A 14,308-nucleotide genomic window follows, 5' to 3' on the forward strand; every position below is an offset into this window, starting at 1 on the left:
AAGTTACTGGAGTTCAACTGAGGAGTCGTGAGAAGAAAGGAAATTGTAAACGGAAGTTTGAAGAGGAAGATATAAAAATAGAGAATTATAGAAAAAGGTAAGTTGTGATGAATTCAAACAAATAAAATAATATCGCGAAATCATTAACTATGCTTCTGCCTTAACCCTACTTACTGACATTTTTCAGCTTAAAACGTAGGTTAAATCTGAAATGACATTTTTCAGCTTAAAACGTAGGTTAAATCTGAAAGAACAGAACGCCAGTAGGGAAAGATATCCCGGGAAAATTTTAGAACACGGATTGCACCTACCAAATTATGTCTTAAAATACTAAAAAGAGCAGATTTGTCTGCGTTTGTCGAATGCGCATCATTATATTTACGAAAAGGCTCTTTTCAGTGCCAATAATTTATTTTGTGTGCACAAGGTTGGAATTTTGAAGTAAGAGGGGAAGGTTACTTTACTTACTTTATAAAGTATACTCCTAATAAAACAATAATATTTTGTGAGGGAATACAAGTTATCCCTGGCAAGGATGTTAATATGAATTTATGAGATAACTTTCCAACAGGGAGACATTTTCCCCATCCTCCCGGTTAATTCGCACCCTTTCCTCAACTCCATAAATTTGCACTAATGCTTTCTCAGAATCTGGGATGATCATGTGCGCCAGTCATCTAGCTCTGTTACAAATTGAAAGTAGGCAATTAGCGAGAGGTTGGGAAAATCCGAAGGAATAGATCGTAGAGCTCTGCTCACTATCCCCTCCATTAGAAAGTAGGGGTTGACACCTAGCAAAGGAAAGTGGCACAAGAAAACACCATCTAGGAAGCAAAAGTAGAATTCTGTTGTTTCACCCTACATACATTCTCTCTCTTTGTTTTCTTCATATTTGCTTATGGTGGGAAACGAGCGTTGAAGTTGTCTACCGAACACATGCTGTGGATAGCGAGTAACACTTTAGACCGCATGGCTATGAGACATGTTGAAAACAGGGAAAATGACGTTATGTTCAATGGGTCGATAACATCTGTGAGTGAGTGAGTGGGCGAGCGAGGGAGGCGAGTTTGAGTCTCCAATAGTGTTACTTTCACAGGCGAGTTACAGTCTAGTACATACTGTCATGAAGCTTGAGTTGTGAAGTTGCTAGGAACAATCGACTGTGCCGGTACTATTTCGCATTGTCTGTAATGAAGCGATATTAGCGACCCTAGTGATTAGCAACTATCTATGTATACATATTTACTACGTATTGAGCTTCGTGACTGTACATACTAAACTGTGGGTGAGTGTTGCATTATACCAAGTACGGTCATTTTAAATTTGTTATTGGTGTAATTGATACCACATGAGGACTGTCGAATGCACACCTAATTTTTGCAGAAGTGAGCTAGTTAATACAGCGAATAGGGATTATAAAGAATGGACACTTCGCGTCGGTACCTTTGATGTAGCCGGACCGATTTCAATGACCTTCAAGCCAGCTAGAGCGTCAGATTCTGCTTTGTCTCTAGAGTTGGCGCTGACATCACACCAGCTAGCAGTCGACACAGCGGAAATATAACACATACAATTAATACATCTAGGTACATTATGTACTCAAATAAAATAAATTGGATCCATAAAATAATAAATCCTTCATTAACTGTAATGTCTAGACTCTAGAGTTCCTTTATAATGAGAGTTCAGACGTTGACCACAACAACAATTAAAATATGTAATGATTTGATAGCGCTGAAAATGGAAAAACAAAACTCTTACGAGAAGTAAAACCATATACCTATATTATATTATATACAAGTATTAAACGAATTCGATACTTAATTTTATAATGTATTATATTATTTTATAATATAATTTATGATATCTGAAATATCAAATATTATTATTACAACTAGTTTGTCACTGAGAAATAAGGAAAAGCTGTTAACTTGAATTTATTTGGAGCAAAGCGTTACTGGATTATGCAACAAGGTAGGCGATGGTTTGATCCTGTGCCTTAATTCTGTTCTCAATTATTATCTTAGCGTATGCTTGATTACACTACCTCTAGCGCTTGAAAGTGGAACTAGCCGCTGGCGCACAGAGAAACAAAACACAGGAAAATTCGCTGTGTCCATTCTTTATAATCCCTATTCGCTTGTTAATACGTGTAATTTTTATCACCCGTGTCGAATGCACATTTAATTTTGGCGGATTTGAGCTAGATAATAGGTGTAATTTAGGTTTGTTGTGTTATGCTAAATACGTCAGTGTTGAATGCACATTTCAATATTGTGGGCTTGGGAGTGAGCCACCGGGGCGGGGCTGTAGACAGAGAGCAGCTGCCGTGTGGCGAGCGTGTGCAAGAGTGGGGATATCGGATAAACTCCAGAACACGGACTGCAACCTTCCCCTCTTACTTCAAAATTCCAACCTTGTGCACACAAAATAAATTATTGGCATTGAAAAGAGCCTTTTCGTAAATATAATGACATAATTTGGTAGGTGCAATCTGTGTTCTAAAATTTTCCCGAAACTCAAGTACAGTGAAACCTGTTCAAATCGGAACCTGAATAATCCGGAATCCTGTCTATTTCAGAACAATTTATTGGTCCCTGCGAAATTTGTATGTATTATGTGTAATTTTTCCTGAATAAAACGGAAACTGTCCAACGCGGAAACTGTCTGCAACTGTTCAAAACGGAAACAATATTTTGGACACACTATATTTTGAAACAGTGTGTAATTTCAAGGAATATACAAAATATATAGGTCACTAAGATAAAAACAAGTTTTGTTTGCAAAATCCTAGAGGGTACGAGGGTGTGTTGGCCTGTTTGTCATAAATTTTATTACCCTGTTGACTAGGCAGACGAGTCCTACAAAGATTTTCAATGCTTCACACCCGTATACTGTCGTAGCTAAACAGAGCGCAAGTGTAGTGATTTCCAGTTAAAAAAAAAAAGTTGCATAAAATGTGGCATTAACATTAAGTGATGAAGTAAAAGTTATCGAGATAAAGGAAAATTAGAAACAAAGTCTATGTGAAATAATATTGAAGTATAGTTGTGGAAAACTCAGGTGTGACACTTTAAAAAGTAAAGATAATAATGAGTGAGTGCCGTGTGGCCAATATTGGTGACACAAAAGGAACCAGAAAGCAACTGTTTATGTGGAAATAAATGAACTGTTGTGGGAGTGGGTTCTTTATGATCTTTCAAAGAACAAGCCAATTTCTGGATCTATTCTGCAAAGCAAGCTATTGAACTGGCAAAGAAATTAAATAAACCAGAATTCAAGGCTTCTAATAGATGGCTCCTAGTCCAATTAATTAGTAATGTGCAGTGATATGCAGTACAGTATTAGAGTATAGTGTTAGATATTAAATAGAATGAGATTAGTAAACTTTAGTAACGTTTAATGACTAATGAGTGAGTTACAATAATATCTATACAGAAAATGAGATTTTAATCAAGATGATTCACCAACGTAATAAGCGACAGAAAGCTGATTTAATGTGATTAGTGTTAAATGGAATATTTTGTACTTCTTGCAGTTTGCGGTATGCCATTTTGTTTTTCATGTATATGAATGACAAAATATTCAATTTTAATGTCACACCTGAATAATACGGAAACCTGTCCACAACGGAAAAGAAATTAGGACCATGTCACTTCCGTCTTGAACAGGTTTCACTGTATAACCATATCAGAATCACAGATCGCCGACATTTGTGATTTTCAGTAGTCTAAAGTAAAGGAATCCAAGTAATTACATAAGAATCCAGACCCTAGTAGTTATTATCTTGTTAATTTCTTCATTCACGGTTATCTCTGCCTTCTTTTTCATTTGATCTACTTGAGGCTGTTGCTAATGAGAATCTAATGAACCGTATCCTTTTAAGTGACGAGGCTACATTTCATACTTCTGGTCGTGTGAGTAGGCGTAACTGTGGAATTTTGGCCGACAAGCAACACTAATACTGCTTATGAATGGTATTAAGCATTTTTAATAACTTTTAACCAACTTTCTTTAGAGTATAGAATTTTACCAAATTGCCGATGTTTTAAGAATTGAAGGGCTTAGTGGAAGAAGGGGGTATCCCTCAAAAGTATGTTTTTGAGATATTTAGCATTTTGTTAGTTTCTCTGTAACTTAAGGAAAATAATAAGAATCACAAAGTCTTTTGGGTAATGTGTTAGATAGGTATTGCACTAACTTTCTGCAAATGTAGAGCATAATATCTTCATTATTATTATTATTATTATTATTATTATTATTATTATTATTATTACTATTATTATTATTATTATTATTATTATTATTATTATTATTATTATTATTATTATTATAGGAAAATTTCACTTATGATATACTGTATTTTACAACAAAGAAACAAACAAGCTTTGAAACACATTAATCAAAAAGCACTTAAATAAGGTTCATTTGTTTGTTTGTTTAACCAACTGTCCGAAGACAGGTCTGAACTTCATAAGTGATACCAACAAGGCACCACTTATGTGGCAACTAGACCAGGAGATAATGGGTTATGATCATTGTTCTCTACTTCACATCCATTATCTGATTTCAAATTTAAATAAAAGTTGTGATGAATTGGAGGTATGAACTTTCATATGGACAGTATGTTAGGACGCTAAGATGGGCATTCCATTGGGGTGCTTTGGTTCCATAACTGTGCCTGCTATACAGGGTATTAAAAAAAGTATCCAATATTTTAGGTGCTAGTATGCATCAAAACAAGAAAATGATGTCTAATAAACATGGGTCCTACAACACATACTTTCTGAGATCTGAACACTTCTTCATAGAAGGTGCTCAATCTAACGTCTATTCATGACAATGCATTCCTCTGCCCTTTGGCATAAGGAATCACACACTCTTTGAAATTGACCTGGTTCCTTCACGTGTCTCCATAACCAAAAGTCTAGGGGATTTAGGTTTGGGATCGAGCAGATCAAGGTGTGGGGCTTCCCCGACCTATGCAGTAGTCCGGAAATGTCAACATAGGTGTTCACGCACATTGCGGAGAAAATGTGCTGGTGCGCCATCGTGTATGAACCACATCTGTAGTCCTGCTGACATGACACATTCTCCAGGAAGGCAGGCAATATGTTAATAAGAAAGTCCTAAAAGTCTCTATGGTAGCTTGTATGGCCCTATTAATTTTTCACCAAGAACGCCTGCCCATACGTTGATTGAGAATGGGTGCTGATGCCTTGTTTCTTCAACTGCATGGGGATTTTCATCAGCCCACACATGCTGATTACGAAAATTCACAACACCATCTCTGCTGAACCCTGCTCATATCCGCAACCAGACTTTTGTTTTCAGTATTCCTTGCGACGTATCATTATTCCATGCCAGGGGTGTCAACTACGGTATGATTTTCTGATAGTCTGTTGTATTGTAGGGCAGAGAAATACATTGTCATTATTGGACGTCACACTGAGCACCCCCTATGAACAAGTGTTCAGATCTCAGAAAATAAGCTTATGTGTTGTAGGACCCTGTTTATTAGACATTATTTTCTTATTTTGATGCATACTATCACCTCCTAAAATATTGGATACTTTTTAACACCCTGTATTTGGTGACTTTTGTTTGCCTGTATGTTAATGAACACTTTAGCAGACATTACTTTGTGCGTGTAGTATATTCTTGTTCACTGTTTCGTGCCTTCTTTCTGCTGTTGTCTTTCCATTTTCTGGATTTCTTTTCCTCTTTTTGCTATTATTTGTCTTATTTTCACCATTTCGTCACTTACAAAAACATTAGTACAGTCATCATCCGCCATGTTGCTTGGAAACTTATTGTATCAAAGCAGTTTTCCCATTGGTCAGTTAGGTAAACAGCTGGCCAATCAGAACCAAGATTTCAAAGAACTGTGGGATACCTCCTTATTCCATTCAGAATTTTGATACAACTTACAAAGCCCTTTCATATGTTCATATTTATTTTAAAATGGGGCTATCCCTCACTTAAATAGCACTTTAAACTAACAGTAGATGGACTCAGCTTTCAAAATATGGAGTTAGTTCATTTTTTATCAAAATGTGGGATACCCCCTTATTCCACTAACCCCTTCAATTGTTTTTCGGACTTTATACATCCGAATATTTTATAAAATTTTATGGTTTTAAATTATTTATCTCTGGTGGCCTTAGTTTTATTGTTTTATTTGTTCGTCTTGAATACCACCTAGTGTGGTGGAATTGCTCACTTTTATGATTCTGTAGAAATCACCTTATGTATACTGCATTTGTGTGCCTCGTTTTATCGTGACAACGCTTTTTAGTTCTTTTAGCACTCTGATTATTATATTATTTATGTATTTGTTACATTAAGAATTTTAGATAAGGGCACAAATAGCCATAGTAGCTGACGCGCCCTTCTTAAACCCTACTACTACTACTACTACTACTACCTTCAATTGTTTAAAAATAACGTTTTTGGGAAGATTATTTATTTTAATTCTCAGTTGATTTATTTCTTTCATGGTTTCAAACTTTTTCTTCTTTCTGCCCAAAACTTTATGTTGTCTTACTATTTGTTCTTATTTTGCTTTCTTTCTTCAATTCTTGAGATATTGTTTGTTTTTCACAGACTGTTGTTTCATGACTTTTTAAATTATTGTACAACATATGTATGTGTTCTTGTATAGCCCATACATATGAGTTATACTCATTGAGGCATACTCAATAAATTAACAGAAAAAAGGGATACATATCCAGAATTACTGATCCATATATGTTTCAAGGATGCATAGTCATTGGAGTCACACACTTGAACATGCTTCAACAATTCCTAGAACCACAGCTTACTCAGGATGGTGTTTTAAGCATCTAGTGAAATATTTTTACACTCATTAGCCCTCGTAAAGTACGGTGCTCCACCCCACTTCGCTATGGTTGTGTGTGACTATCAAAATGAAACCTTTCCGGATCAATGGATTGGCAGAGCTGTGCCAGGACTGTGGACGTCACGTTCACCAGACTTAACCCTTCATTTTTTTGCTTGGGGTTTTATTAAGTTCCTTGTGTACAAGACAAAGATTGGTGACCTTCCTCATTTACGGCAACGCATTTACGAAGCAGGAGCAGCTATTACACCACACCAGCTTCGTAATGCTTTTAGTGCGATAGTGCAACGCTCGGAGCAGTGCTTCGAAATGGAAGGGGGGCAGATTGAATTATACTCCGGGTCAGCTTACTTCATCCTCTAAGGGTGAAACCTAACCATTTTTCCCCCATTACTACATATGGAAGTGGATTGTGGTGATTTTCTAGTTTGCAGGTTGAATTTTCTTTTGCCAACTTCGTTTCGAATTTCGATACTGACAGATACTATAAATTGTAGTGATTTTGTAACTGGTATGTTGGGAGCTGAGACAAATATCGACAATATTTGTCGGTACTGGAGTTCCATGAAATTAAAATTGTACTAGATTTCTGAACCAGTTACTGGAAGCTAGTGCAATTTGAATATATTAATAATTGATTAATATCAGTATTAATATTAATACATATTAGTTATTTTATGTGTTGTGTTGTGGTTATAATTCAAGACTATAGTCAGGTAAGTTTTGAGAGATAGTACCAATAATTTCATGTGGTCAAGCAAAATACATTTTTAGGTTAGGTGTCGTAACTCAATTGTTTAGTCAAACCAATGAATTTCGTTATTGCCAGACAAAATACTTGACATGTTGATTCCTTTCCCGTATAATTTGCCTACGAAAATATGTTACAAATCATTGAATTATTGAGAATAACCTTCCAACATAAAGTACGATAAGTAAATAAGTCATTCAGTACGTAGGATCGTGTGATATCTAGTAACAGTTGGCAACACTGACAAGACGGCAATATTTGTTGTTTAGGAACTGTTCTTATGTGATTCTCACTATATACTGAATATTGTACATAGACTTCTGACAAATAACATACGGAACAATTATTAACGTTGGACCATGCTTTCAATAAAATGGATCGAGACTTTTGGACCACCCTATATGTACTTCAATTTCTCTTTTCATCCTTGTTCACACGATTACTATATTGTTGCCACGTCATTACCCCTGTCGTTGATTATGTGTGTTTTGTTGTGTTGTAGGAGGCTGGCTTGAAGGTAGAGGATGGTGGAAAAGAACCCTTTTCAGAGCTCAACAGGATCCTAGACTCCCTGAAAGAGAGGGACTTGGGTCCTGCACTGGAGTGGGCACAGTCTCACCGGGAGAGCCTGGACTCACAGGTAGAGTGTATCACTATTTCTGTTTGTCTTGTGCCCAGTTATGTGTACATGAACATTTGCCTATAATTGAGGGTGCTCTGCAGTAACAAGTTATGTGTAAGAAGTGGGTTTTTGGCAGTAAATAAAAGTAACATTGTTTTCATTAACAAAGAAAGACCTTTGCAAATCTGCGTTTTTGAATTAGTATTATTGATAGTTTATCGGTCTTACTAATAAAAATTCTATATACAGACGTTTAACTGTCTTATACTTATACAATGAGTAGCTCGTTTATAAGTCATGTGTAAATTCCTTACTAATAATCACTACATACGTCGTGTATAACAGTATAACTGTTACACAGCTACGTCATAGTTTCGTCATTACTTCATTACGAAAGGTAATAGAATATCTGAGGTTCTCTATTGCATCCGGTAGAGCGCTCTAGTGTGGCGTGTTAAATATCGATAGTACAACTGGCTCTAATAGATTACCACACTACATTTTGATCAAAGAGTACAAGCTACAGCAATATTATTCTAATAATTCTATGATCTTTGGTTTGTTCTTCTGTGGTTACAAGGTAAACATCATCATAAAATGACAGTCGATACGAACAGCTGTTAGAGGGGCGGCCATTTTTTCCCTATATAGAACGCTTAAACAAGGGGTTTCGTGTATATAACTACTGCAAAGCAATTCCCATTGTATAGTTACAGCCTGTTTATACGTCCATACCTTATTCACGATTTATTAGTAACGTTTTCTGTCTCAACTCTGCATAAGTCTCGTATAAAAACTATACACTGTTTATTAGTAAGACTGTATATATATATAAGTTTCATGTATTATTCATCAAAATCTTGTTATTGAATTTATTTTGATACATTAACAGTAAAGTACTCCGATTTACCTTGTTATTGCAGTCATACGATCAGGGCCGCTGACAGAATTTATGGGCCCTTATGTAATACTGTACTCGGACCCCCGTTGAAAAAAGTAACAATTACAAGTTACCAGTTATTCTAACCATAATAATTATTCGCAAAATAAATATAAGAGATAACCCCATACACAGATAGGAACTTAAAAATATACACTTTTATTACATTGAAAACTTCTAGCAAAACTTCACATTAGCACAATGTATTATATTCATAAAACATTATTCATAAACACCTGTAATTTCTAACTTGCAGTCCGACATCAAAAAACAACTCTCCTTGAATTCACTGATGCAAAATCATCAATTATATCACCAAAATTTAAAGATCTAGCAAGATTGCTCTCCAGACTAAGGAGGCCAAGGTTACTCAGTCGTTCTTGACACATAGTTTATCTGAATACACTTTTTATTTCCTTCATTTTGCTGAAAGATCTTTCAGCATCAGCAACTGGCACAGGAATTTTATAGAATATTGTAATGGTTATACACTGGTTATTTACTGGCATGTAAAAGAACTCCTGTGGGACAAAATTCCGGCACATCCGGTGACGCTGATATAACCTCTGCAGTTGCGAGTGTCGTTTAATAAAACATAACATTTAACACCGACTGTTAGTTCCGATTTTAGCCACAGGTAATCAGTAGACAGGCTTTGACATCACGCAATGTTGCCATATCTTGATAACAATGCAGTATCGGCTATGCATTTATATGACAAAATGTGTTTGTTTCTGTGTATAGAATACTCTGCAATACTTTATAGTACATAATTACTACTCACTCTGTATCAGGGACTATATAATGAATGTCAATTAAAAGCAATGTAAATTATGGCACAAGGTACTTTTTATATAAAGTAGTACAATATTTTTTATTAATGCGGCCGGGTAGCTCAGTTGGTAGAGCAGCTGGCTATGGACTGGAAGGTCCGAGGTTCGATCCCAGGTGGTGACAGGATTTTTTCTTGTTGCCAAACTTTCAGAACAGCCCCAAGGTTCACTCAGCCTCCTATAAAATTGAGTACCGGGTCTTTCCCGGGGGTAAAAGGCGGTCAGAGCGTGGTGCCGACCACACCACTTCATTCTAGTGCCGAGGTCATGGAAAGCATGGGGCTCTACCTCCATGCCCCCCAAGTGCCTTCATGGCATGTTACAGGGATACCTTTACCTTTTACCTTTTACAGTATGTTAATAAAGTGGAAAAAGCAGTAAGGCTTCAAAATGTTATAGATTTGTCATTACTTACCACATATACCAGTGATGAAAATTTGGTGAATCTAGCTTTACAAATATGTAAGTTTTAATTTCATTATAGTGAACCCTTAAAAATATGTACTTTAGAAATTTCAGTATACATACTTTAAGGTATATGTACACCTTTACATACAAAAAATTTTGTTTTGCATAATTTTGCTCTGAAAAATTTTTATACAATCGAGAATGGTACCAGAAAGAGAATGAAGTGAACAAATCCCTTGAAATGTCTAAATTGTTTATAAAAATTATTTTGTTTATAATTTTGACATGCAACTTGAAACATGATAGCTCACGCAGTTTTTAAGATAGAGCCACATTTTTTCACTGTTTTATAGCTAAAACTATTCTTTAGTGCCTAACATAGAGCTATTTTTTATTTTTATTTACATTAATTAAATATTACCATATATGTAACTTACAATAATATTTTATGTTGCATGAATCATGTAAAAAATCCATAGATAATTATTAACTACATTAATGTTATTTTACTCATTGTCAGGCACTAAGGGACATTTCAAGCTTCAAAATGACACCAATATCTTCTTGGTATCACCATATTTGGCTGAGATATCATGTTTAAAAGAATTAAATATTCCAAAATTACTATTTACAGGGAATGAACCACAAACTTTCAGAGCCTAGAAGACTGCATCATCATATGTCACCCCTTAAGCAGCTTCATGTCGGTCTGTTTCAGCTTCTTTCTGCCTCTCAAATACCTCCTCCTTGTTTTAACTTCAGGTGTTGAATGTTTTTTTGGCATTTTTGTCCTTATTTTCCATTGATGCAACAAATCCTTCGATAGTGTTTGTCCCAGGGTTTATGCCTATCCTCCTCAGAATTTTAATTTCTTCTTTTGGACTCTTATTAAAATGACGTACAACATCACTGACACACAAATTTACATTTTTATGACTAACAGTAAAAGATTATAAATTACTTCATTATGTAAAAACGTGTTTTCAATCTAATGATCATGCCCTGATATCTATGCATTTATTTTGGGACTAGAAAGAAGTTTATTTTACAAGCAATGCTGGACGAGGGGATTGACTGCTACGAGGATCACTCCAAAAGTAATCCACAATATTTATTTAAAAATTACATTTTTATCCTACAGCTTTGCTATTTTCATAGAATGTAGATACATCCTTCAGGAACATTAAGTCACTTTTCCACATAATCCCCACACCTTCCAACTGCCTTACACCACCTTGGAATGAGGGCGTGTATACCTGCACGATAAAAGTCTGAACCAACACGTCTGAGCTACTCTCTGGCGCCACTCACGGGAACGACTTAAATTAAATTTGAATACAAGGGGGAAGGATGTATCTATGACCTCCATAAATTGCAAAGATTTGGAATAAAAAATAAATTAAAAAAAATGCTGTGCATTACTTTTGGGGTGACCGTGGCTGATGACGCAGAATTTTGGAAAATGGGACTTATGTGAAAAACCATAAGGCATAAATCGAAAATTCTTATATCAAATTAAGGGGAAGAAAATTCTCTATTAAAATAGTTATATTTTGAAAACTAGCCATACCCGTGCGCTCCACTGCACCCGTTAGAAATAAATATAAAGTAATTACATAATTAAAATAGGACATTTGATCCAGGAAACATTCGTGTTTGATAGAAGGATAAATCGTTTAATATGTTACTTAATTTAAATTGTATTTAAAATATTAAAATGCGATCATTTTGATCCAAAGACCACTCATTTGGTGCAATGACAATTCCTTTAACATGTTTCTTAATTGTTATTACCAATTATTTTTGGAAAAGCGAAAATTAACAGAAAAATTTTGGCTACAGATTTATTATTATATTTATATTATATTATATTATGTAAAAAGTGTGTTGATAATGGATGTACTCGAAGTTTTTAATTTGTTGTGGGAGCTCTTGAATCTCAGGAGGAACAACTTTTACAACAGCGCAACATAATCTGCTTGGCTCATTACCCAATTTTTTTGCATTGCATTTATTGCATATATATTTTATGTATTTTAACACGATTCAATTGTGCATAGTTAAAATTTGAATTATAAAATAATGGATTGCTAAGCTAACGTACTATTACTGCATACTAAATCAATACACTGTCGTTCGTTAATTCTCTGAGATAAAAATGAATATGTTCATAAACATTATTTTAAGAAATACAGGAAATGAATATACAGAATAACCTATCAAGTTTTCTGTGCATAAGAAGCTACTCGTATTTTAATCTTACCTGTCCTCAATTCACTCACAAGTTACTGTAATAACATTATAACATTATGTCCATCCAGAGAAACTACACTTTCCAATGATGAAATAATAATTAATTATACAAATCGGTTAATTTAGCTTCCGATATTACTTCATAAAAAACACAGAAACATTCTCTGTAGGTTTTCATAGCTTTCGATTGTTGCTGTCCAAGGCCCCTTATAGACGAAGTCATTTGTTTTTTAATTCATTACACTGCCTTAGATGGCAGTTATTTTAATTTTAAAACTCATTTATCTCATTAAATATCAGTCCTATCAAAATTTTTCAAGGAATAAAACTTATTGCAAATTATTTTTAAAGAAACTTTTGTTATGTAACATTTTTCACAGAAATGAATAATAAGCGAGATATTTCGATTTAATTCAGGTCCCCTTATAACCCCCCTTTTAAATAATGTATTTTGAATGCCATATAGCCTAAAATCTAAGTTACAACGAACTTAATTTATATTCCAATTTTCATTGAAATCCGTTCAGCCATTATCGCGTGAAAAGGTAACAAACATACAGACAGACAGACATACAAACAAAAATTTCAAAAAAGCGATTTTCGGTTTCAGGGTGGTTAATTATATATGTTAGGACCAATTATTTTTGGAAAATCGAAAATTACCAGAAAAATTTCGGCTGCAGATTTATTATTAGTATAGATTATAATTTTTCATCATTTTTTGCGTTTTGTGTTACAACTAGGCAACATTGCTTAAGCATGAATGGCTAGCGTTGTTCTGGGAGGCTGAAAAGCCACGACCTCATGAACTAAGTAGAATGAAAAGGAGTATAATTATTATAAGATAATCTTAATTCTAGGTAAAGTCGATCATTCATGTGCCTGTCGCGAGCTGATGTTTCTATCACTTGCAGAACTCGTCGCTGGAGTTTAAACTGCACCGCCTACAGTTCATCGCCCTTATTCAGCGCGGCCCTCCTGGGCAGGCTGAAGCCATCCACTATGCACGCACTCACTTCCAGCAATTTGTTGGCCGACATGAGAAAGGTAATATGTGCACTCTTTGGTATCTGGTCATTGTGTTTGCAGTGGCAGGGTCTTGATTTTCACGTTCACTTTTTTAATTCCCAGTACAAACTTAGACGCATTTTTTGGTGTGTCCTTTTGTGTAGGATAGAGGGAGTGTGTATAATTAGTAGGGACCGGAATTTTAGGTTTTTAAAAATATCACTTTAGGTTTTTGGCATAGGTTAAATAGGTTTTTTTTTAGGTCAAATCTGTGAAAAGGGTCGCAAAAATTGCCAGATCGTTAAAAATGTATTCTTACAGTTATTATTAAAAAATAAATATATATATTTATTAAGGCAACATGGATCGAGGAGACGGCCTCCAGATATGGAGGGTAACTGTGAATATATTGAATAAGCAGTCGCGGATAGCCGATGAGGGGTGGTCCTCCAGCTTGGGGGTTGGGCGAAGGGCTAACAACCCATCACCGTAAAAAAACAGCTTGTTACGAATCCTTCAAATAAGCCTCGGAATGGCCTGTTATTATTTGGTTAAGAAACTTTTATCATCCAGTCTGCTGTCGAAAAATCTGAAAGTAAGAATTTATAAAACAGTTATATTACCGGTTGTT

General features: G+C 35.1%; 1 protein-coding gene across 2 annotated transcripts in view; it reads left to right on the forward strand.

The window, feature by feature from the left end:
- Sou (required for meiotic nuclear division 5 protein souji) overlaps nt 1-14,308 on the forward strand; it is an 81,613-nt gene that overhangs the window by 16,398 nt on the left and 50,907 nt on the right. For both annotated transcript variants that reach the window (XM_069815362.1, XM_069815361.1), the window contains exons 4-5: nt 8,116-8,253; nt 13,584-13,716. In XM_069815362.1, coding sequence (XP_069671463.1) covers nt 8,116-8,253; nt 13,584-13,716 — 271 coding nt within the window. The remainder of the gene's footprint in view (nt 1-8,115; nt 8,254-13,583; nt 13,717-14,308) is intronic.

Source organism: Periplaneta americana, chromosome 16, assembly GCF_040183065.1.
Source record: "Periplaneta americana isolate PAMFEO1 chromosome 16, P.americana_PAMFEO1_priV1, whole genome shotgun sequence".
NCBI lineage: Eukaryota > Metazoa > Arthropoda > Insecta > Blattodea > Blattidae > Periplaneta > Periplaneta americana.